Genomic DNA, 23077 nt, shown 5'->3' with positions numbered 1-23077 from the left:
TATTGGTCCTGTAAGACACAGTTATCTCCATGAAACACCAAGTAGAAAGGATTTGATTTCAATAACCTATTAATGGATAGCAGATTGTATGTGAATTCTGGTACACATAGAACTCCTTCTAAGAACAAATTTTCGGTTAATTTCATTTTGCCTTAGCTAGTAACTCTACATCTATGTCCATTTGGTGGATAAATAAAAATACTTATGAGTTCTGATTTATCTAACGACCTATCATGATTAATCACAATATGATATGTTGCTCCAAAATCTAAAATCCAAACTATATTAAAGAGTTGAGTTTTTAGTTTACCAGCCATTGCATGAATTCTTAGGGTATAGTTGTTTAAAGGTCCTTGGACAGGGCTGAATGTGTTTAGATTATTTAGGGTATGGAATGAGTTGATTTGTGGTTAGGATTGTTGGTGTTGTCCTGAGCTCAAGGTCATACCATCTAGCAAACCCATGATCTTTCTATGTGGATCAGCCGTATGAGAGGTTGTGGCTGAGACTGCTTTTCTCCATTGCTCCCTTCACCATTAGCATTTTGAAATTAATTCTATGACTGAACCTAGATCTGAGCTTGACCTTGAACTGAATTAGCTTTAGCAACACCTTTTCCTTGAACTTGTAGTTAGGAGGAAAGCCAACTATGAAGAAACACTTAACAATATTGTGATTTCTTTTCTTATAATTAGTACAGAACATTTCAATCTTTTCAACATTGTTAAACTGTGAATTTATAGATTTATTCCTAGGCTGTCTTGTGTTTCTTTCTTCACAAATTGTTGGTTTGCTAGCAAAGCATTTATGTCAAATTGTTGTGTATTGTTCAACAAGGTTCTCTGCTTTTCAACTTGTAACATCTGTGCAAGTATTTCCCCCATATCAGGTAAGTGGTTTTAGTGTCAAGATCCTTTCTCTAACATTTTCATAGGATTCATTCAGACAATTGAGAAAATTGATGTGCATATCCCTGTGTTTAGCATTCTTTAACTCTTTGATAAGTTCACACTTGTAAGTAGTTGTACATTTGCATATGAGAGGTGGATTATAGCTTTTAGATTATGTCCAAATAGTCTTGAACTTAGCATAGTAAGAGTTCACAGACAATGTACCTTGCACTAAATTGCTCAGCTCTTTCTTGACTTGAGAGATTCTTGCATAATTGCCTTGAGAAAATCTCTTATGTATATCTAACCACAAGTGTTGATGCTTACTCTGATATCTTTCGAGACTGAGTTGAGACTCCACGATCGTACAGTAGAATTAGCTTGTCGCCACGCAGCATATAGTGCAGATCCATCTTCTGGTTCGGCAATCTCCCCGCTCAAAAACTCAAACATAGCTTTCGACTCCAAAGCCATCATCATCGCAATTCGCCATGAAAAGAAAAAACTGTCGTTCAAAATCTCGTTGACTAATTGTCCAGTCGACTCGTTTGCCGCCACAAAGTACGTCGGATCTTCATCGGCTCTCCTCGACGATCCTGAGCTTACATTCTCTAAATTCGTCATTGTCAGAATAGTATTATACATCTGATACCATAAAAACGATTAGCGGAAGCTTTGTTGGAAACTAATTTTGCGATAATGGAGCTTTGTTTCAAGGTGAAGAATATAATCTCCTTTTTTATTTTTAATATCAAAATGTTAACTGTTTTAGAGGTAGTACATTACTATATATAGTCTTTTTAATACAACTTTGTGTGACTAACTGCCTCTAACTAATACAGTTGCGTCAATCACCTACTCTGTTTCCTATCTATTTGGAGAAGACGATCACTGTTGTCTCTCAAAACAGTGTCGTTTGATCCTGGGCTTTTCTTCCGAAGTGAATGATTGGGCCTGGGCTTTATACAAAGCTTTGGTCTGTCTTTTAGTGTCTCGTTCATTCCATCTCGTCTCAAGCATTAACGCCGTTACTGTATTTGACTCTCCGTTATAGCCCCCCCACATGCCTTGAAAAACTGTGAACCTGGATAGAGACACTACATTGCTAGTTTTAAGCCGATTTTTTAAGCTGAAAGTAGAGTAATCTATGTCCAGATTGAAACCATACCGATTTCAATCCCATTTTGCATAAAATCATCAATCATTTAGCCCCCTAACCATGTCCACTCCGAAGCCTACGAAATATTTACTAATTTTCTATCAACAATATATATAAAAACAAGACTACTGGCACAAATATGGCACCTACAACTTAGCCTCTCCATAAAAAGATTCATGCCAATTTGATTAATTAAGCTCAACCATACACAATACGTAGAGAAATAATTAAGCTTTACACCCTTTCACGTGCTTGGCCTACTAATAATAAAAATGGAAATTCCTTTTATAAAGTAAGACTATGATGAGGCCATAATTATTTACACGATATACTATTATATAATATTTCACTACGTGACACAATTGATGACAACCATGACAAATGTTTCATTGTACCTTACATTCTCTCTAGCTAAAGGGTTTGGTGATGAATTATACAAAGAGAAACGTGGCTAGGAAGGCTGCAAGCGAAAAAGAATCAAACCAAAACTAAAGAAAGTCTTTCCATTTGAAAGTTAGCTGAAGCAAATCATCAGGATTTTATTTTTCTTTTATTTTTTTGTTTCTTGCTTATAATATATGTTTCTGGTTTACTCATGCATTAAAAGAAAAACGTACATATCACATAAATCTTATTCGTCCAGCGTGTTGAAAATATTTCGTAGGGCATAGTCCAAAAACTGAAACATCGAAGCGTGTCTCTCAAACATGAAACCATACCTTTCCAAACATATACTATATAGTATCAACATTAGATTGTACAAGTCAGTGGACTCGTCCGTTGGACGAAAAGTTAATACCTTTAAAAATTAATAATTTAAATATATATTATATAAAAAATTATATAATAATTATTTGTATTGCATTATTAAATCTATGTAAAGTATTATATTAAAAGATAATTATTTTAATTTTATATCAGTTATGATTATTTTGATTTAATTTTTAAAATGTTCAATCCTATTAAATTTAAAATTTATTTATTTATTTCAAAAATAACAAAGAAAAGGATAAAAGTTTAGATATCAAAATTTGATTTCAAAATAAAATTTATAAATACATCTAATCAATTTAGTTGTCTCTTATTGTTTGAAAAATAATATATGTCTATTTTAATTAAAAATAGAAAAAAATTAAAACAAATTTTTATAAGGAATAATAGTTTAATAAAAAAATTAAAAAAAATAATATATATTATAATTTAATCAGGATTTTGTTTTTTAATAACACGATCGTTTGAATAGGAAAAGAGAAGATGTGCCCGTTTTAATTAGGAATAGGAAAAAAAAATATATTAATTTTATTAAGAATAATTTTTTAAATAGTAGATAGAAAATTGATTAAGAATAAAATTATTATACTAGAAAAAATAATTGATAGAATTTTATTTGGAATCGTTATCTTTTTATTGTGTTTTGATTTTCTAATTAGAATAGAAAAAAATATTAATATTATTGACTTAAAATGAATTTGATTCTTAATTAAATTCAAAATTCTTAAATATATATGTCAAATTATTATTCGTTAATAAAACGTCATGTGTCGGATATTAATTTTACAATTAAATTATAATTAAATTTGTAATTGGAATAAATTGAAATTTTTTTCTGTTATCTATAAGAAAATTGTCTATAATATGTCTCAACAGTAGTACAGTACACTATATTTGCTTTGATCATGTACTTACGTACTGTTTTACTAACTGTTGGAATTTTATATCACCTCCATCTCTTTTTAAGTTTCATATTTATAATATATTTTACATAAAAAATGACATTTAATTAGAGATATATGCTAATTAAAATTAAATGTGAAGGTTTTCTTTGTTTAATAAACGGTGTTGAAATGTTTGATCCGTTAATACTAATTGGGATCCATATATAATTAGTGAGTTGCGTTTATCCAAGCAATGAATAGTAGATTATAATATGATCTAGCCAGTAGCTAGCTAGCTCCAATTATGTTAATTGAAGTCATGGCTGACAAAGTTACTGATTAATAATAAAGTCAAGTGAACATTTATAAATTAATGACTAGTTCTTGATCACACATGGCATGCATTCAAATAACAGGATATTAATTGAGAAATTAAGATAAGTAATTAACTAACTAAATGGAGTGAAAAAACTAAGACAAGTTAACTCCAGAAGAGTCCAAACACATGAACATGACATTTCCTTCAGGCATCAAAACTACTATATATCGGCTCTAGCTTAATTCTGAACCGTGAACGTACACATGCAAAACGTGGGTTTCTACTGTTGTGAGTTTATGTTGTTTTTTTCCCTTCCGAAAAAGAACAAAATATTGTATCCTCGTGTCAGTACTACCGTGTCGATTTAAATTAATCAGTTTGACTATAGTTTTTGAAAAATTATTATTATTATTATTATTATGTATATATAGTTTTATTTCGGTAAATAATTTATACACTATTATTTATTATATATCTTCTTTTTTTCTTGAAAATATTATTTATCTTATTTAACATGACAATTAAACTACCAGTAACATATATTAAGATAGGCATGAGGAGACTTTTTTTCTTTTGAAAAATGGTATCTCCCGTGGAATTTAAAATAGTCTATGAAATTAAACTTTTAGAGATATTTAAGAGTTTGATCATAAAATGATCTAATGATTAAATCGACACTATAAATATATATATAATGATCGAATACCTTTAAGAATCACAACTAAAACAATTGAGCGTTTGTCTTATACTTCACAAATAAGATGCACCAATAAAATTCTACAATATTAATAGAGCAGAAATATGCTAACCGTTTTTTTAACGAGTGTAACATGATACCGAATAAACATTTAATAACTTTCATTTTTATGAAAATATTATATTAACAAAAAATAGATGCTTAATTTAAATTTATCCATATAAAAGTATAAATGATATAAAATCTTTTCAAATTATAAATTAATTTTTTTATTTTTTAATAAATATAAAAGATATTTTCATATAAGTGAAATGATATTAATTGTTTATCTGATTCAATATTGCATCCGTAGAAAAGTCGGTATAAATAATATGTATAAATAAAGTTGATCAGATGTGAATTTATTGTGTTTTTTTTTTTTTTTTTAAGCTGAAATGAATTTATTGTGAAACACAACTTTCCATGTATATATATATATATTGAGTTCAAATATATATATAATGGCATTACGTTGTTCCATTCTTGAAAAGGAAAAGAAGTGAGTGAGCTTTCCCCTAGTTCAGACGTGTTTTTTTGTTTCTCAAATATTCGAAATGTGGCGATCCCTTAATTTCATTGTATCAATCTGCCAAAAGTTGACGATAATCAAATCTCTACTTTTAATGTCTCGTCATTTTCGGAGATGAATGCTCCACTTAGGTCCCATATAGGCATATATTATCTTCTTTATCGTCAGTAGTACTGCCTTCAACTCATCTGCTATATATATATATATATATATAATTCTACCAGATGAATCCTCCCCACAATAAATATGAGTTAATCATGATCGTTATATATGTAGCCTAATATATTACGTACATTCTAATAATGTTGGTCTATTTTAATCTATATATATCTCCTTCAATTCCTTATGCATTATAAGGCTTTACGGTATACTCTCCGTCCCAATTAACCGTCATATTTTTTATACAAAATATATATGAAATGTGATAATTAATTAAAAACAGAGGTATTATAATGTCGGACCATAATGATTTATTTAGGATAAAATTCACATATATTGTGTCTGAATATTCACGTTCGTAAAACACTTTAGATTTTAGGAAAGCTAGATATAAGTAACAAAGTAAAATACAAGAATGCAATGTAAAGTATATAAGAAACTGCGTACATACAAAGTGAACTCAAGCAGGAAACAGATCATGTATTTAAGAGTCCTCACTATGCATATCAAAACAAATTTTTTTAAAAAAATTTTTGGTATGCATAGTGATAAAAGATGACAAACCATGTCAATTATCTAGTTTAAATATATATCCTTTTTCTAGCGAAGACATATACTCTTTTTTTTTTTTATGTTAACCAAAATTAAATTCTACCATGAAGAGTCATCCAAACTCTCATGAGTTTCAGATAACTCGATCACTACCCAATGATTTCGTGAACCAATCAATATTTTATTTGAATTACATTATAATTGTGTGAATTGTACGATTCGAATCATTCATCTCACAAATAAAAGAGAAAATGTTCACCAATTAGATCAAACCAACCAATATTGATCATAAACAAACATAACAGAAATATATTTGACCTCCGCTCACACTATAAATAAATATATATATATATATATATATATTAATCAGAAGTCTATATTTTAATTATGTTTGTAGACATTAAAATTTTGACAATTTTTTAAATATCAAATTTTGCCAAAAATATTTTGATAAAATATGAAAAACGATCAAAGTGAAGTTAAATCTACGTGGACATGGAACAAAATTAAGTTGTACTTGGCCATCTTAAATATTGTCCATGGTAGGGGTTCGAAAATCTTGTCCATGGTAGTGAGTCGATCAGACTCTGAAATCTTGATCATGGTAGGTGTTCAGTAATTTTGTCCACAGTAGTGAGTAGGGCCTTAAGGTTCCATTTTTTTTTTTCCTTTTTCTTGACCCGTCTCTATTCAATTCATCTTATTCATTTTAACTCAAAATATAATTTAATTCATATAAATTAACCATAATTAAATATTATATTTTATATCATTATCTATCACTATACATTCTAAAAATATTATAACTATATATTCAACCACACACATCAATCATCCCTACCTACCTACATTATATTTTTTCATATTATTATAATATATATTTAACCATACATTAACCATCCACAAACTTATCCAATGAACCAAAATCATACTCAATCATCCAAAATCACAATCAAACACAATCGAGTTGAAGCGAAACGGAAAATAAAAACGCACCCTAAAGTCTTGTCCATGATAGAGAGTCGGCCGGTCACTAAAATCTACCCATGGTAACTCTAGTCACCTTAAATTGTGCCAATGTCCACGATAACTCTGGTAACCTTAAAATCATGTCTTTGTTGGTTAAATTAAATGGTTTCCAGATTGGTACATACTCGTCCTACTTATATTCATGATGGTCTATGTTCATACTAGCTTATGCTTCTATTATTATATGCTTACCATAGCTAAGAATGAAAATTGGGGTTTCCTAATTTGGAGGGAGTTAAGGTTTTAGGAAAGGGAAGATGATCAACAACTTCCATTAATTTCTAGAAGATAGTATGGTAAAATTAGAGTCCTATTTGGAGATGTATTCAGCTATAAGAGTCAAGATCGGAGTGAAGTATATATCAGTCATATTAGAGCAAGATAAGAGTCAGAATAGAAGTTGAACTTCGAATAAAGCTTCTGATTCGTGGGAGAACAAATTGTAATCTTAGTTAGTCAAGGTTATTGGACTCCCAACCGTCTCATTCAAGATACACGCATTCAAAGCAACAAACTTATATACGAGTTCTCGGAGCTTAAAACAAGAAATTTCTCGGTGGAGCAAGCGATTCAAGCTTCAGTCAAGCCACCACTTGTCACTTACTACAACAGTCGGTGATATCATCTTTTTTATTTGCTTGTTGTTTTGTCGTTGTTACTTCCTTTGTTTATATTAATTTCGTCATTATTAATAAGAGGATTTCTAGAAATTGTATCCCACAATCATTTGAATTCTTAAGAAATTGAAATATATAATATGAATTGTTGCATAGCTCCTTATTTACGTAGGAGCTAGAGTTAATAGCTACCTGACTCTCATTAAGTTTCCTTATGTTTTCTTCCTCTTATTTTCTCTAATATTACCCTTTCTACACTCATATTTTATTCGAGGTTTACGAATTGCCACGATGGGATACATCTACATCACATCTCTCAATTGACGAAATTCAATGGCACTAAAGAAATAGTCAACTCACGAAGGAAGAGCCTTTACCAAAGTTCAGATTTCAAAGTTTGCCAACTCCACTGGAGAAGTCCTCCCCAAAATCAAGAAGAGCTCCACCAAGCAAATTCATAAACGCCTAAGGAGGAAGCAAAACTTAAAGGGTTCTGCTAAGGAGATAATATCACTCAATATATCCATCATACCTACCCATCAAGGAATTTAGTGAAGTATTAGACAAACTTTTTTTTCTCTTTCAATGATCAAGGCTCAACCAATAAACGGGTAATCACCTCGCCACCTAGTTGCAACAAAGCAAACCAACAGCAAAGCATCATCCACACCACCCTGGAGGAAACCTTGTTACATGTAAGTCTCTTTCTCTTATAGAAATTCATATTGGATGATATATACCTTCTACAGGTGGAGGAGAAGAACTACTGATTGAGAGAGAAAATCTACGTATGAATATGCAAACAATCCAAGTGGAGCAGGAGGAAAAATCAATTTAATCCTTTAGAAGGACTTGCATCATCTGAAGGAAGACAAAAGAGCTATGGAGGGGAAAACAAACCCTTAGTAGAGGATGATGGTTTAGAGAGCAAGATGCTATTAGAGGATCTACCTACTACAAGTGAAGATTGACGATCCAATTAGGAAGCATATTCACAAGTGCATACCGTCACGCTAAGTGAAGCAAGGCAGAGGAAAATCTAGTTTAATTGGAAGGAAGAAGATTCAGTAGGGCATGAGGAAAATCTAATTGGACATGAAATAATACGTTTTACTCACCAGGGAGACATTGACATGACCCTTGCTCCACAACACCATGGATCATCCAACGAGGAAGAAAGTGTTTAGGAGATTGAGCAAGAGATGCCACCAATAGAGGATGTTGATGGCTATTTTAGACATGTATCATCTACTAACCTCCCGAATACGTTTCAGGTCGTGCATGTGATGAGGAAATAATTTCTTTCGATGAACAACTTTGTACCATGTAGAGGACCTAGTATTGAGTCATTCATGAGATATAAGGAGGAGATAATTATGAAATCACTAAATGAGAGGATAAACTCCTTCTGAGTATCCCATATAGTTAATAAGCCACCAAGAGACCATCTATCATCTTTGCCGCCCCAGGAAAGCGTTATAGACATTCAACTAGGCAGCTAATGCTACTCTTAATAGTCAACCGATTTAAATACTTCTCCATCAACTCTAACTACTAATGTCAGGCACATGGAGGAGTTGATATTATCTCTACTGATAAGAATGCTTTAAGGAACATGGTGGACCGAAATCTCCAAAGTAGAGAAAATCAAACATTCGGACTAATATTGCGATATACAAACTCGTATATGGCTAGGGGATTCCACATTATTTTTCATAGCCAATTATCATCCATCCCAGTTTGATTAATTTGATGGAAGTGGTAATCCTCAACAACATGTTTGCACTTCAATGAGACATGCAATAATGCGGGAACTCATGGTGATACGTTATTCAAACATTTATCCATTGCCTCAAAAGGATAGCATTTCAATGGTATTCAAAACACCCACAAGGGTCTATCATTTCATGGGTGTAGCTAGAGAGGGAATTTCTTACAAGGTTCAATAGAATTAATCGAAAAGTCACGAAACAAAAACTTGCTACCACCTTCCAAACAGATGACGAATATGTCTTTGACTATATATAAAGATGGTGGGACCTTAAACTAATGTGCAATGACATTATCACTAAAGATGAAGCAATATTGCTACGAGAATTAAAACTACCACAATAAAACATCTAAATATTCTTGATGGCGGACCATCCCGATCGATTTTCGATTTGTTGTTTAGGTTGGAGGAAAGGAAAATATGGTACTTGAACATGGTCTTAGGACCGGTCAAACTTGTTCAACAGCCTGGTCAAAGTCAACCATCGTAGTCAATGCCGGAATCCTGACTCCACGTATAATTCGAGATTCAATTCGCGATCAAGCTTCTCAAAGACGAGTCAAAGCTAATGTGACGTCAATGCCCTACTCTTTTATTTCCTGCCAAGTCAATAAATGAACATTGTGAAACATAGGGACATTTTAGCTTTTATTTGCAAACTGTTGTTGTCCTATTAGTTTTTGGTTTTTACCCTTGAGTCCTTAAATTTTGCGAGGGTCTGTCCTCTTTTAGCACTATATATATGGCTTGTAATAGTCATTTATTTTAAGACTTGAAAAAAGAATGAAATGACTCCATGTGAGCTTGCTTAATATTTTAATATGTTTTGATGTTATTTCTTGTTTAGGGTTTCATGTCCTCAAAATTATGGTATAAATTTTCCCAAAATTCAACTTTCTTCTTCTTCCACCATTATCATCCATTGGATAATACCTTCATCCATCGGTTAATCGGTTCATCTCATTCCGATTTCTACACCATAGCTTAGTTATAAAATAAAGTTTAATTACACTTAATTGAACTTCAAAATTATTCAAACTCAACATAAACCCTACATCACTCACATCTCTTCTCACACCACCAACCTATTCACCAAACACCTCTCCACCTCAGCCACCCATTCTCGTTGCTCAACCCCCTCTCGGTCTCCGACCACCACCCAATAACCCTCGTCGTCGACCCTATTTCAACCCAATCCCTATCTCTGCTGCCCTTAAGATGCCAATTCTCAGTCATCCCATCGAAGATCCACTGCCGCCGTCTTTTTCATTGTCGCCATCCTCTTCGGGGCGCCGTCAATTCTCAAATAAAATTTAGCTAAGTCAAAGAAATTCAACTATATGCTAAACTTTTCTCCGCTAAAGAAATTTGATACAAAGATAAGCAGGTGACTAAAAAAATCAAGAGAATCAATGACATCTTAATCATTTAGGTTTTGAAAAAAATTATAATTACTCTAAGTGAACCTATTTGGATGAATTCTCTCCTTAGCATGAGATTTTCAAACAGCTATAAAATGATGTCAAAGTACTTTATGATCAGTCAATTCTTCCTTAAAAATCATATTTGGCGAAAATCTCATTCTCCGAAGAGGATCAAATTACTTAACAAATGACTCTTTTATAATTTTCTCACATAAGATTTTAACATCATAAATTCGCTTCAACAAGCAAGATTATGGCGAAGAAAGACCTATTACAACCAAAAGATCCCTGGAGACGTAATGAAATCAAAATGGTTTCGAGACTCGCCAACTCCGCTCATCATCAAATTCACGCTTGTGACCAAGTCTCGAAAAATGTATATGTAGACATAAAATTTTTGACAACCTATTAAGTAAAGTCTTTCGGTAAAAACATCAAAAATCGGTCAAATGGGAGAAAAAAATAAAGTCTATGCTGGCATGGAACAAAATTAAGCTCATGCTTGGTTATCTCAAATTCTATACATGTTAGCTTCGTCCATGGTAGAGAGTCGGACCCTAAAATCTTGTACATGGTAGGAGTTCGGACCCTAAAATCTTGGCCATGATTTATATGAGCTCAAAAATCTTATCCATGGTAGGGAGTTAGATCCAAAATATCTTGTCCATGGGAGGAGTTTGGACCTTAAAATCTTGTCCACCGTAGAGGGTTCAAAAATCTTATTCATGGTAGGGAGTCGGACCCTAAAATCTTATCCATGGTAGGATTGGGATCCTAAAATCTTGTCCATGGTAGGGGCTTAGAAATCTTGTCCATGGTAGAGGGTTGGACCCTAAAGCTTTTCCATGGCAGGGAGTTGGACTCTAAAATCTAGTCCATGTCAATGATAGTCTGGTAACCTTAAAATCATGTCTTTGTTAGCTATGGTTACGTTAAATGGTGTGCATGTTTGCACATACTCATCCTAGCTTATTTTCATGATTTTCCATGTTCATGCTAGCTTATGCTTATATTATTGTATGCTAACGATAGCTGAAAATCGGGCTTTCCTAGTTGGGAGTGAACTAAGCTTTTAGGAAAGGAGAGATGTTGATCGATGGCTTCAGAGAAATTCTAGAAGATAGTATAGCAAAGTTCGAGTCCTACTTGGAGGAGTATTTAGCTATAAGATTTGGAGGATGATTCGGCTATAAGACTCAAGATCGGACTGAAGTATTAGTCATATATGGAGTGAAGCAAGATGAGTGTCACAATAGAAGTTGAACTTCAAATAAAGCTTCTGGTTTGGCGGAGAACAAATTGTAATTTTAGATGGAACAAGGTCTCTCTCAAACACTATAAATAGGGATCACAACCCTCTCATTTAAGACATACACACTCAAACAGCAAACTTATACACATTGCGAAAACATAAAAGCAAGTATGTACCAAGCAATTCAAGCTTCACTCAAGCCACCACTTGTCATTTACCACAACATTCGGTGGTAAATCTTGTGTTTATCGTTTTTATTATTGTTTCGTTGTTGTTTAGTCGTTGTCATTGCCATTACCATTGTCTTAAATTAATTTCATCATTGATAATCAAAGGATTGTTTAGAAATTGTACCCATAATTGTTTTAATTCTTAAATAATTAATAAAATTACTAGTTTTTTCATCTTATTTTTTCCAAATATCACGTTTTCAACACTCGTGTTTTATTCGAGATTTACGGTGTGTTCATCATGTTATGAAGGGGCGACCAGAATCGCCAAAGTTCGAAAGAAACCAAGCGGAAAAAGAAACTATACCCTAGAGTTGATGTACACAACATCATTGTTTTTCCTAGCTAGTTTTTTTTTTTTTTTTTTTTTGGGTCTGAAACAAATTAGTGGGTCTTACGTACTTTCTCATTAGTTTCTCACTTGTATTAATATTACAGGATCAATCCTCTGCTGCAAGGGTCTATTGAGTCTGGTATATGCCAAGTCGCCATTTTCAAGCTTTCGGATTTGGCATCCTTATAATTTGATCGAGAAGTACGTATTAGGTCATATATCCAATATGATAATGCACTCTTTTCCCATTCGCTAGTACTGAAAATAAAAGGAGTGACAAACAAAAACTCCAGAAGAAACTTGACAAATCGCCCGGCATTAATTAATTCTAATTGATACTGAAACCGAGAGTGGTTAATTTGAAGTGGTTTTACATTTGAGAAATTAATTAAATATAATATATAATCATGAATAGGAATACAGGAGTGAGTAGTACACGTACCCAAATCTAAGGACCAATCATGACACATTGACAGACCAATAAAATACAAGATGATGACCTTTATATTTTCCAATAAATATATGCAAGTTACATGCATCTTTTACCGTTTAGCCAATCATCATATATACTATAATATAAGAATCTATATTCCTGTATAATATTAATACTATATGGTAAAATATATTATTCTGAGCATATGTAAAATATAAATATATATGACATATTTGCAAAAAAGAATTATGACACGCACATTTTTTTGTGACACGTACATTTGCAGAAGATAAAACATGATATATATTAAAGCCCACATGGAAAATTAAAAATTATCTTTCAATCTAATTCATTGAAACATCTCCAATTATTAGGACGCTACTTTGGCAGAAATTTGCAGTAAATAAGACCTAATTCATAGACCAATACTTAATTTATATATATTCTGGGTTGATTAAGTAATTAAATTGCAACTTTGCTTTTTGATGAAAAAGTAATTGCAACTTGGAGTTTGCTTTTAAGAATCATGTGCATGCATGCCAGTGATGCCACTATATATGTTGACTATATTCATGTCATCACTTGTATGTATATACAGACACAGTAATCTAGAAAGCTAATACAGTCTTGGGCCAAATTGTAATATAAGTATTAATTAGTTGAGAAAGCCACGCTAGAAGTTAAATTAGAAGAATAATAATATAGACTATATATCAATCTTTTATATATATAAAGGAGTAATCAAAAACGCGGTTGATATATATGATAAAAATGAAACTAATCCATGTTAACTGTAGTGGAGCAATTTGAGCATTCGGGCATTGAATGGTCAAGGAGAGTGAGATTTTGGGATGATTTGATTGAAAGACTGATTCCTAACTAAAGAGATCAACATTCAATAACAATAATTGCAAGCTCGCTATGATGGAATCGTCAAAAGGGCATACATATATATAGTGTATCCACATTTCAATTTTCAATTTCGCAAATTGCTCAGTTGAGACTGAGAACAAATTAACATGCCATATATTGCATACATTTTTTATAGCAAGAACTCTTTCAAAATCGAAAAGGCAACGTTGTACCCTAAATCTAATATGCACGTATTATGATCTAAAATTATAGTGTACATTGCTGGTATTTCGTTGTAGAGTTCGTAACGGTATCAGAAATGTTTAGAATCGAATAATATTTTTTAAAAAATTATTCAAAAATAAATAATTACAGCTGGTCAAGAAATCTCTTGATTAAGACCTTTTAACGGTCGAGTTGCAAGTCAACACTCCGCACCCGGAAATGAAGAAGTTTTTCTAGTTAATTTCTTGGTGTAGATTTTTGCCTTCGAAATTCTTTTTGGTCCTTAGCCCGAATCGTTAATATATATATATATATATAGTCTTTTAAAAAAGGAAAGGAAAAAACATACATCTTATCGTAAATGATGGGCAAATTAAACTATTAGCGTAATCTTTTTCATAAAATACTTCATCACAATATATATATTTTTAGATTTTTATTTTATCTCAAAATAAATTATTTTTATTTAGATCAAAACATGTAGTACCCAAAGCATTGACATGGAAAGAAATCCCTCGACTCAAGCATTTAAAAAAGAACAAAAAAAAAAGATTATACCTATTTTATTTTATTTTTATTTTGTTAATAGCTTAGAAAATATCTATTGAGAGGCTAATGGAATATATTTTTGTTCGTAACGTTTGAGAAGAAAGGCCGGTTAATTGTTTTTCACTTAACTCGGGTCATATTCTAGTATTCTGCTGTCACATAAGTTTGGTCACACACAACAAATTAAATTCATTTCACTTCTAACCATTTTTTACCAAATTTTTAGAAATAAAAGGAACTGATCATAAACTGTGAAACGAATGCGAATACATTATCATCAAAAAAAACAAAAAAAATAAAAATAAAAATGCGAATACATCAAATATTGCATCTAATTAATTTCTTTTCCAACTTTCATACGTATCTTAAATAAATAAATTAATACTACAATATAGTTATACGTCTACAACAACAGTAAACTACTTGACTTTCCTAATTTAGTGAGCAATTAAGTTTCTCAACTTTGTGCTATAAAAGGGGGTTCGTATGTCTCCTTAATAGAGGAAAAATAATAATCATACAAACAGAGAGAGAAAGATATATAAAGTATAGAGAGAGAAAGAAGAGAAATAAAAATGGGAAGGAGTCCATGTTGCTCCAAAGAAGGATTGAACAGAGGAGCATGGACTGCCTTGGAAGATAAAATATTATCTGCTTATATTAAAGCACATGGTGAAGGCAAATGGAGAAACCTTCCGAAGAGAGCTGGTATATATATTTCTATTTTAATTCTCTGTAAGGATGAAAAATGTGATCTTATGTTGAATTGTGACATAAATTGATCATACATATATATACAGGTTTGAAGAGATGTGGAAAAAGTTGCAGACTGAGATGGTTAAATTACTTGAGACCGGACATCAAGAGAGGAAACATATCCCCAGATGAGGAAGAACTCATTATCAGACTCCATAACCTTCTTGGTAACAGGTTATCGATCTTTCTTCATTTTCAAAAAACAAAAATTTATTAATTATTATTTTTGAAGAGAGCAGGAACATAGAGTTTTAAAATTTTCTCTCATATTTTTGGAATTGTTATTTTACTAATTAAGTACTATCTCCATCTCAAATGTTTTGATTATTCAAAAGAGTATGAACTTTGGGTTTTCTTTTTTAATATTCCGTACCTTTCAAAACACTGAACATTTATGTCTCTCAGTTTAATGTTTTTACCTACGTACGTATATTCTTATCATTGGCGGAAAGGGCCGGAGCCGGTGGATCATTGTCCCATAATATATGAAAAATGTTTAATTTATTTTTAATTTATTTTTAAAATATCTTTAAAAAATAATAATATGATTTTATCTTACAGAATTTAAGAGGATGCATGGACTTTTAATTTTAGTAAATTTAATATGCTGACATTTGGTTGTATCCATATATGCAGATGGTCTCTTATAGCCGGAAGGCTACCGGGGCGAACAGACAATGAAATCAAAAACTACTGGAACACGAATTTAGGAAAGAAGATTAAAAATCAACAATCACCACCAATTTCTCCACAAGCTAGCTGTGATATTGAGCCAAAAGAGCCTTTAGTTATAAGGACAAAGGCTACTAGGGCTCCAAAAGTGTTACTCCCAATTTCTGATTGTTACACAGTACCAATATTAACAAATATTAATGATCAAAGTCTTGAAACTAATACTAACTCCCCAGCCGCTCTGGACAATGATCAACCGGACTTCGATTATCCGAATCTGGTCGAGTTTCCGGAAGATCAACCATCAGAGTTCTTGAACTTTGACCAGGAAATCGAACAACTTGGAGCTGCAGGAGCTAATTACAATGAAGAAGAAGCTGATCATCAAAGTCAAGACCAGTCGTTTCCATTTAGTCAAGCAATGTTAGAGGATTATTGGACCACAAGTCATTGTCTTGAAGAGAACAATATGGATCTGGACTCATTGTCATTTTTGCTTGACCCTGATAATATTGATGATCACTGGCCAGTATGAATGATCGGAAAATCTTTTAATTGTCGGACGAGAAGCATGAATTAATTAATTAGCTATATATACAGACAGAGAGAGAGTGTGTGTTCTTCTTTAACTATAGAATTAATTAATGGTGATGATTGAGACGGGCTTGCTTGTAAATTAAAATTATGAAATAAGATGCCATGCATCTATCATATTATTATATGATGAGTAATTGTGTAATACTGCAAGTTATAAATAGTATTTGTCACTATGTCGACTGGGAAAAGCAACATACATTTAAAGTATTTTACTAGTTTGTATTTTGTTCGGTTGCATCATCTATATGTATCATAAAAGAGCGTACGGTACACATCATGAATAAATTTCTAGTTGAAATTAAGAAAGCTTTTATAATTTGGCGGAAGTGCATTCAATTATTAGGAATAAATGAGGTCTTGAAAGAAAACATCATCTTTTGACCTAAACAAATTATTATGAATAAAAATAAATAGTTTTAAATGTATAATATTTCTCATTTTTTTCCCCTTTTTTTTTTCCCCCTTTTTTTTTCTGTATTTTATGAATTATGTATCTTAAATCATATATGAAAAAAGATGTTGTTTATATATGTTATATATATTTATAAGACGTACGTGCATGGACCACTTCGAAGTTCCAACGATCGAGTTGTAATCATGTGTTTGTGGGGCTAGTGGCAGTATGCATACAAGCTACTGGCAAGAGTAATGCAAGCTATATATATTGAATTATATATACTCGATTTCATTAATTTGAGCATTCGATTTTTTGCTAGGATCGGTTGTGATTTTCTTACACCATTGATAGAGAGTAAACATCCAATTCCTTATACTAATATTTACATTTTTTTTTAAACTATATTTACATGTATTTAATTTAAAAAGATTCGTAGGCTGAGATTAATTAGCGCATAAATAGACCATAAAAACAATTAGTGCACAAATAGTAATTAATTACTCCTCCATTTCTCGATAAATAACATTTTATATTTTTAAATTTATTTATATAAATATATAATTACTACTCTAACTTTTTTTTTTATGTTAAACTAATCTAACTTTTGAACGTAGCTATTAGTAATATTATTATTATTATTATTAATTATTTGCTCACATTTCACGTGTGAACAACTAAAACCTAGGCTATGGGAAAAACTTTTTCCCGCAAACAGACAAATATACTAGAAATTATTGAGGAAGAATATGTACCATCTGATAAGAAAGCACTTATATATGTTTGTCCTGGCTAGCTCTTTCAATTTCATCATCGATCACCTGGGTCGCAACTCTCATAGTATAGTATACTGTACATGAATATTACTTTCCCAAACTAGAATTTATGATGCAAATAAATATATCTACATTTTATTTTCTTGTCTTCCCGCATAAATGTCTAGAAAAATCATTTATGGACAAATTCTGAAATCAACATTTGGCGCTGTTGGCTAAATGATCGTGTGCATCGCACGAGCTCCCTAAATACTAGATTATTCTAAGAATGATTACTACTCTCAATTCTCAACTCACACAACTAATTATAGTTTCACCAACATATTATATATTAATCTGTATCATAAATTAACTAAATTCGCCATGAAATGATAATTAAGAGAACTCGGTCTCTTAATTTGTATCACAACCCTAAATTTGAAACTACTAATTCCGACCAATTAAGTTGAGCTATATATAGCTACAACGTACGCCGGAATTCAAAGGTCACAAAAAAATAGGTGGAAAAGTCATTGCCACCCGGCCCAATGAATCTATGATATAGAATAATTAGTTTCTTGTTCATGATTTTCTTTAATATACATTAATTCATTCTTGGTAATTAATTTAATGCTCAGCGACTAAAGAGACACGAGCGATAGCTTCATTTAATCCTTAATGAAGTAGTAGAAGAAATACTTCTTATAGGTAAAGAAATACATTAAGAAAACATCAGAAACTTCTTAAACGCAAACAAATTTGGATTAAAACTAAACCAGCAAGCTAATTGCATAAGATAATTTCACTTTATTAGACCAATATTCTTACAATTAGAATGTGAGTTTCTGGTTAGATCGCCAGATAATTAAATTTTCTTTACCCTCACGGTTTTACTAAAAAATCTCATTTAGTGTTACGCGGTGAACTTACCAAACTTGGCAAGTTGGCACTTCAAAAAAAAATAAGTACTAATGGACCGATTGTTAATAATTTCAAAAATATATATACATGTACATTGCAGACTTTCACACTAAGAAAGTTCACTTTAATTTGATATTTTTGGGAAAAGTAAAATCAAGACGAAATAAATTTGTCAATAATTTACCGAGATCGAACATGACATATTCGTCTTTTGGCACAAGAAAATTAATTATATATCGTAATTAATATATACTTTTCGTTTCTAATTAAATATCATAAAAAATGTGAAATTAATTAGAGACAGAAATAGTAGTTAATCAGAATCTAACATTTGGTAGATTATATGTGGAAATCACATTTTCCGTCAACACATTTGGTAGGGAAACAGAAAAGGGTGACTATGTTTAACTAGTCAAATCTCACATGATCGATGTCTAAAAGTATGAATTATATGTGCAAATGCAAATGCTCTTTTTCATTTAACGAACGATATATGGTAGTATGTAGCAAAAAGTTTTAGATCTTTTTTATTTTTTTCCAGAAGAAAAAAATATTTTCAACTATTAATTTTTAATTAGTGTGTCCCATATGACTTTCTAAGTAATGACGTTTAAAAGAAAATCAATGACATGCATAGTACTAATATCTTTAATTTAATATTGATCATGACGGAGGCTAGCGTGGTATCCACAAAAAAGAGAGGCACAGCGTCAATTAGCTGCCTAACCATATGATATGATCATGATGTGATGAAAAGCATTTTTACATTCTATGTAACATCGATTATTCATGATTATTAGAGGTAATCAAATTAAGATTGCCTCTAAAAGCAAAGAAAGAAATGGTCCCAACTCGAATTTTTCTTGTTATTATAATCCCATCGTTCTGATTTTAATTACTTCTTTAAACAAATTGAGTTACATATATTGTATGTAAATATACTTTGGTAAAATTGGAAAAAGTATAAAAAACAAAATGCAAAAGCCAAACAACATGGCAACGGTAGTGGAGAGAGTCCTAGCTAGCAAGCTACAAGTACGTGGTGGCAATAACATTACTTATTGAGAGTGAAAGGCATGATTATATATAATAGGTCGATCGAGGCGGCATGGAGAGGATTCCTAATACTACTAATTATAATTAACACCCTTTCTTTCTTTTCTTTTTCTTTTTGATAAAATTAACACCCTTTCTAAAAGGCAAACAAATAGTGTAATTACATGATAGTGAAACACTATATATATATACTTACTAGCTAATTCAAATTACTAATAGTACCGACGGCTTGACTAACAATCACAAATTAAGGTAATCATATATAAAGCTAGCTAACTTTCCTCCCAGCTTTGATATATTTTTGAAGGGCAGGTATAGGTTAGATTTACATATAAATGCAACTCGATCACTCCGTATAACTCAGTAGAGTACTCCTACCATCAATGTAGCAAAAACTTAAATAATGGAGTAATTAATACTAATATTAATGATACATATCGCAAACCGGTGAACTCCAATCAAGAAATATATATTATATACAATAAAAAAAGAAAAGAAAAATACTGTATATATTATTTCTGATAGATAGGGTGGAACCGATCTCAAGCAAGAAGAATGGCATCAAAATTCTATCCAAACAAGAACAAATAGAACTAATAATTTGCAGTTAAAGAACCCCATCGTTCTGATCTTAAAGAATTTATTTTTAAAAAAAAAAAATCGATGATTACTACTTACATAACATAGATTTGATGATTGAAATAGTTAACAAGAGTTTCCTCACATGATTTGGGGTTGAAAATTATAAAAAAATTAAGATTGGGTCGATTTTACTTATTCCTAATAGTACTAATGCAGAAAAGAATATAAAATTAAAAAAAAGATGATGAACTTTCAATTTTTCTTTTCGATTTCATTCAAAACTCATAAAGAATAAAGTTTGCAATTTAAAGACTTTATATAGCAGTCCAACATAAATTTAGACGTCATAAAAATTAGAATTACAAATTATTGAAAATGAAAATGCTGACTTGTAATAAACTGAAAAAGCAAAATTTATTTTTGGGACCACTTTGCTGATAAAATACTATATAACTTGATCAATCCGTATTTTTTTAGCACCACTTCTTTTCTTTTCTTTTTATCTTTTCTGGAAGGTAATTGTTAATTTTGAAGCAGTAAAACTTCATTTCTTCTTCATATCTACATATTAGGTCTAAAAATTTCAAAAATTTGATTTTGGAATTGACTTGTTGTTGCAGACATGATAGATGATTTCAACCATCACAAAAAATTTCTAAATGAACTAACAAATGATTCTGAATAACTACTTCTTCATAAACTTGACTGGAGAGTAAAATAGCTACATGGCTTGTTTAAACTTCTACTGAAATGACTAAGAACAATGACCATCTTCATCATTTCAAGCTATAATATTGCAATCACCTCAACAACAACTTCTAAAAGCATAATGTAGCTTATCTGGATCGAAAGGAACGAAAAATCTATGCAGCATACAAAATCTCCAATTTCTAGCAACAATTTAAGAACACAATTGATCGACCTTAAAATTAACACCCTTTCTAAAAGGCAAAAAAACTGACTTAACCATTCGATTCGCAGCATCTATTATAATGAATTTACAGTTGTGAATCGATTGTTTTGATCAACTACAGCAAAAGAACTGCTAAACTCTAGTTTTATTCTGCGACAGACTAAAAAGGAAAGTTATAAGTTACTGTAGCATTGTCATAAACGGAAATCCTAACCTTCAAATTAGGCGTTTTGATTCTGGGGAATTGTAGATGAATTGCTCGTAGAGGTATTGTAGCCGACGTCTTCCTGAACATTTTGGCATGTCGCCTGAGCTCCGACTAATCGCCTCGCTCCACCAATTGTCAATTGCATTCTCAGTCGACAAACTTTTAGAAATGTCTGCAGCATCCTTCAGATTTCTACGAGTGACACCAAGATCCTCATATTCTTCACGATGTATACTTGAATTCAATCCTACAACAATACTCTTCTTCTTCTCTGCATTGTCTGAATTGATCCTGAGTCCATCCCCGGCGGCCAATTTCAGACCGGACTGTCTGAAATTCATTTTAAACATTTTTAAGAATATTTTTGCAACAGTTCTTCCTAAAACAGTTCTTTAATTTTCATCTTTTCTCTTTTTAAATTTTATTTTGACTATATTACTCATTTTTTTCTCCTTCTATTTAATTCGACATTCATTAAATTTTCCATAATATTTATATTTTAGATTGCTAACCTCACGAACCAAACTAAATCAACAATTTCCACTTGACTATTTTTCTTTCTATATATAGTTGCGTTAGCGTACGTGTTAAGCAAGACAGATACATCAAACTTTGTGCTTGTAAAATAGTATATATATGGCTCGTAATAAAAAAATATATTATTTTATGTCGATTTATTTACACGTATACCGTAGTAATATGATTCTTAATTTGTACGCATGCCATGCGTGAATGGTTGATTGATCAATTTGTAACTTCATACTTTTTATACATATACAAAGTTTCAAGTTTGTACATACCGTATACCAGTACTACTCGTTAAATAAATTCGTCAACATCGCCGACTATAACAGATTAAGACGTCTCTTTTTTTTGAGAATTTGAAAATTCGAATTCATGGGATATTTAAAAAAAAAAAAAAATCGTGAACATTAGGATAACCCTCGTTGGAGCGACCACATTTAGCATATACTATACCATATATAATAATTCATGATTAAGCGTTCATATACTCACTGTCACTAAAAAGGAGAGATTGCTCCAGAGTTTTCTTCTAGAATGAAAGATGAATAACAAGGAATAATTAATTACAAATAAAGGTTTTCCTTGCCCGCTTTATTAGAAAACATATTATTTCGCTATTGAAGTAAACTCAGACATCTAGGATAAAGGAGGTAAGGTTAATTAGTTGTAAAATGAAGGATTATACAGGAAGATTAATAGGTTGTATTAAGGTTTTACAAACATTAACCTAAATTTAATATCTTTGATATCGTAAATATTGAATGATTTTTAATTTAAAATTTGGCAAAGTAACTTTTTGGAATTTACGGAGGGAAATTTGACATACATAAGCACTCTTCAAACTCTCTCTCAAGTAAACTGTTTGTACAAAAACTTCACGAGAAAAATTATCTTTTATTTATGGATGAGTCTAGCCGTGTGCATCACTCAAAAAAATTAATATGATTCTGATTGTTCATGATATCTCAATATGATTTGATCTC

At 31.4% G+C, this 23077-nt stretch overlaps 1 protein-coding gene across 1 annotated transcript; it reads left to right on the top strand.

Moving 5' to 3' along the window:
• Positions 1-15290: 15290 nt before the first annotated feature.
• On the top strand, positions 15291-16678 carry LOC139881893 (transcription factor MYB1-like). The gene is made up of 3 exons (XM_071866291.1): positions 15291-15423; positions 15516-15645; positions 16108-16678. Exons 1-3 carry the CDS (start codon positions 15291-15293, stop codon positions 16676-16678), a joined length of 834 nt encoding a protein of 277 aa, XP_071722392.1.
• The last annotated feature ends 6399 nt before the right edge of the window (positions 16679-23077 follow it).

The sequence above is a fragment of the Rutidosis leptorrhynchoides genome, unplaced genomic scaffold, assembly GCF_046630445.1.
Source record: "Rutidosis leptorrhynchoides isolate AG116_Rl617_1_P2 unplaced genomic scaffold, CSIRO_AGI_Rlap_v1 contig208, whole genome shotgun sequence".
Classification (NCBI taxonomy): domain Eukaryota; kingdom Viridiplantae; phylum Streptophyta; class Magnoliopsida; order Asterales; family Asteraceae; genus Rutidosis; species Rutidosis leptorrhynchoides.
Note: the sequence above shows the minus strand (reverse complement) of the source record. Positions and strands in the feature narration are given on the sequence as shown.

Coding starts and splice junctions, on each gene's coding strand:
- LOC139881893 (XM_071866291.1), top strand. CDS start 15,291: ATGGGAAGGAGTCCATGTTGCTCCAAAGAAGGATTGAACAGAGGAGCA. Junction 15,424..15,515: donor AAACCTTCCGAAGAGAGCTG/GTATATATATTT, acceptor ATATATATACAG/GTTTGAAGAGATGTGGAAAA. Junction 15,646..16,107: donor CATAACCTTCTTGGTAACAG/GTTATCGATCTT, acceptor CCATATATGCAG/ATGGTCTCTTATAGCCGGAA.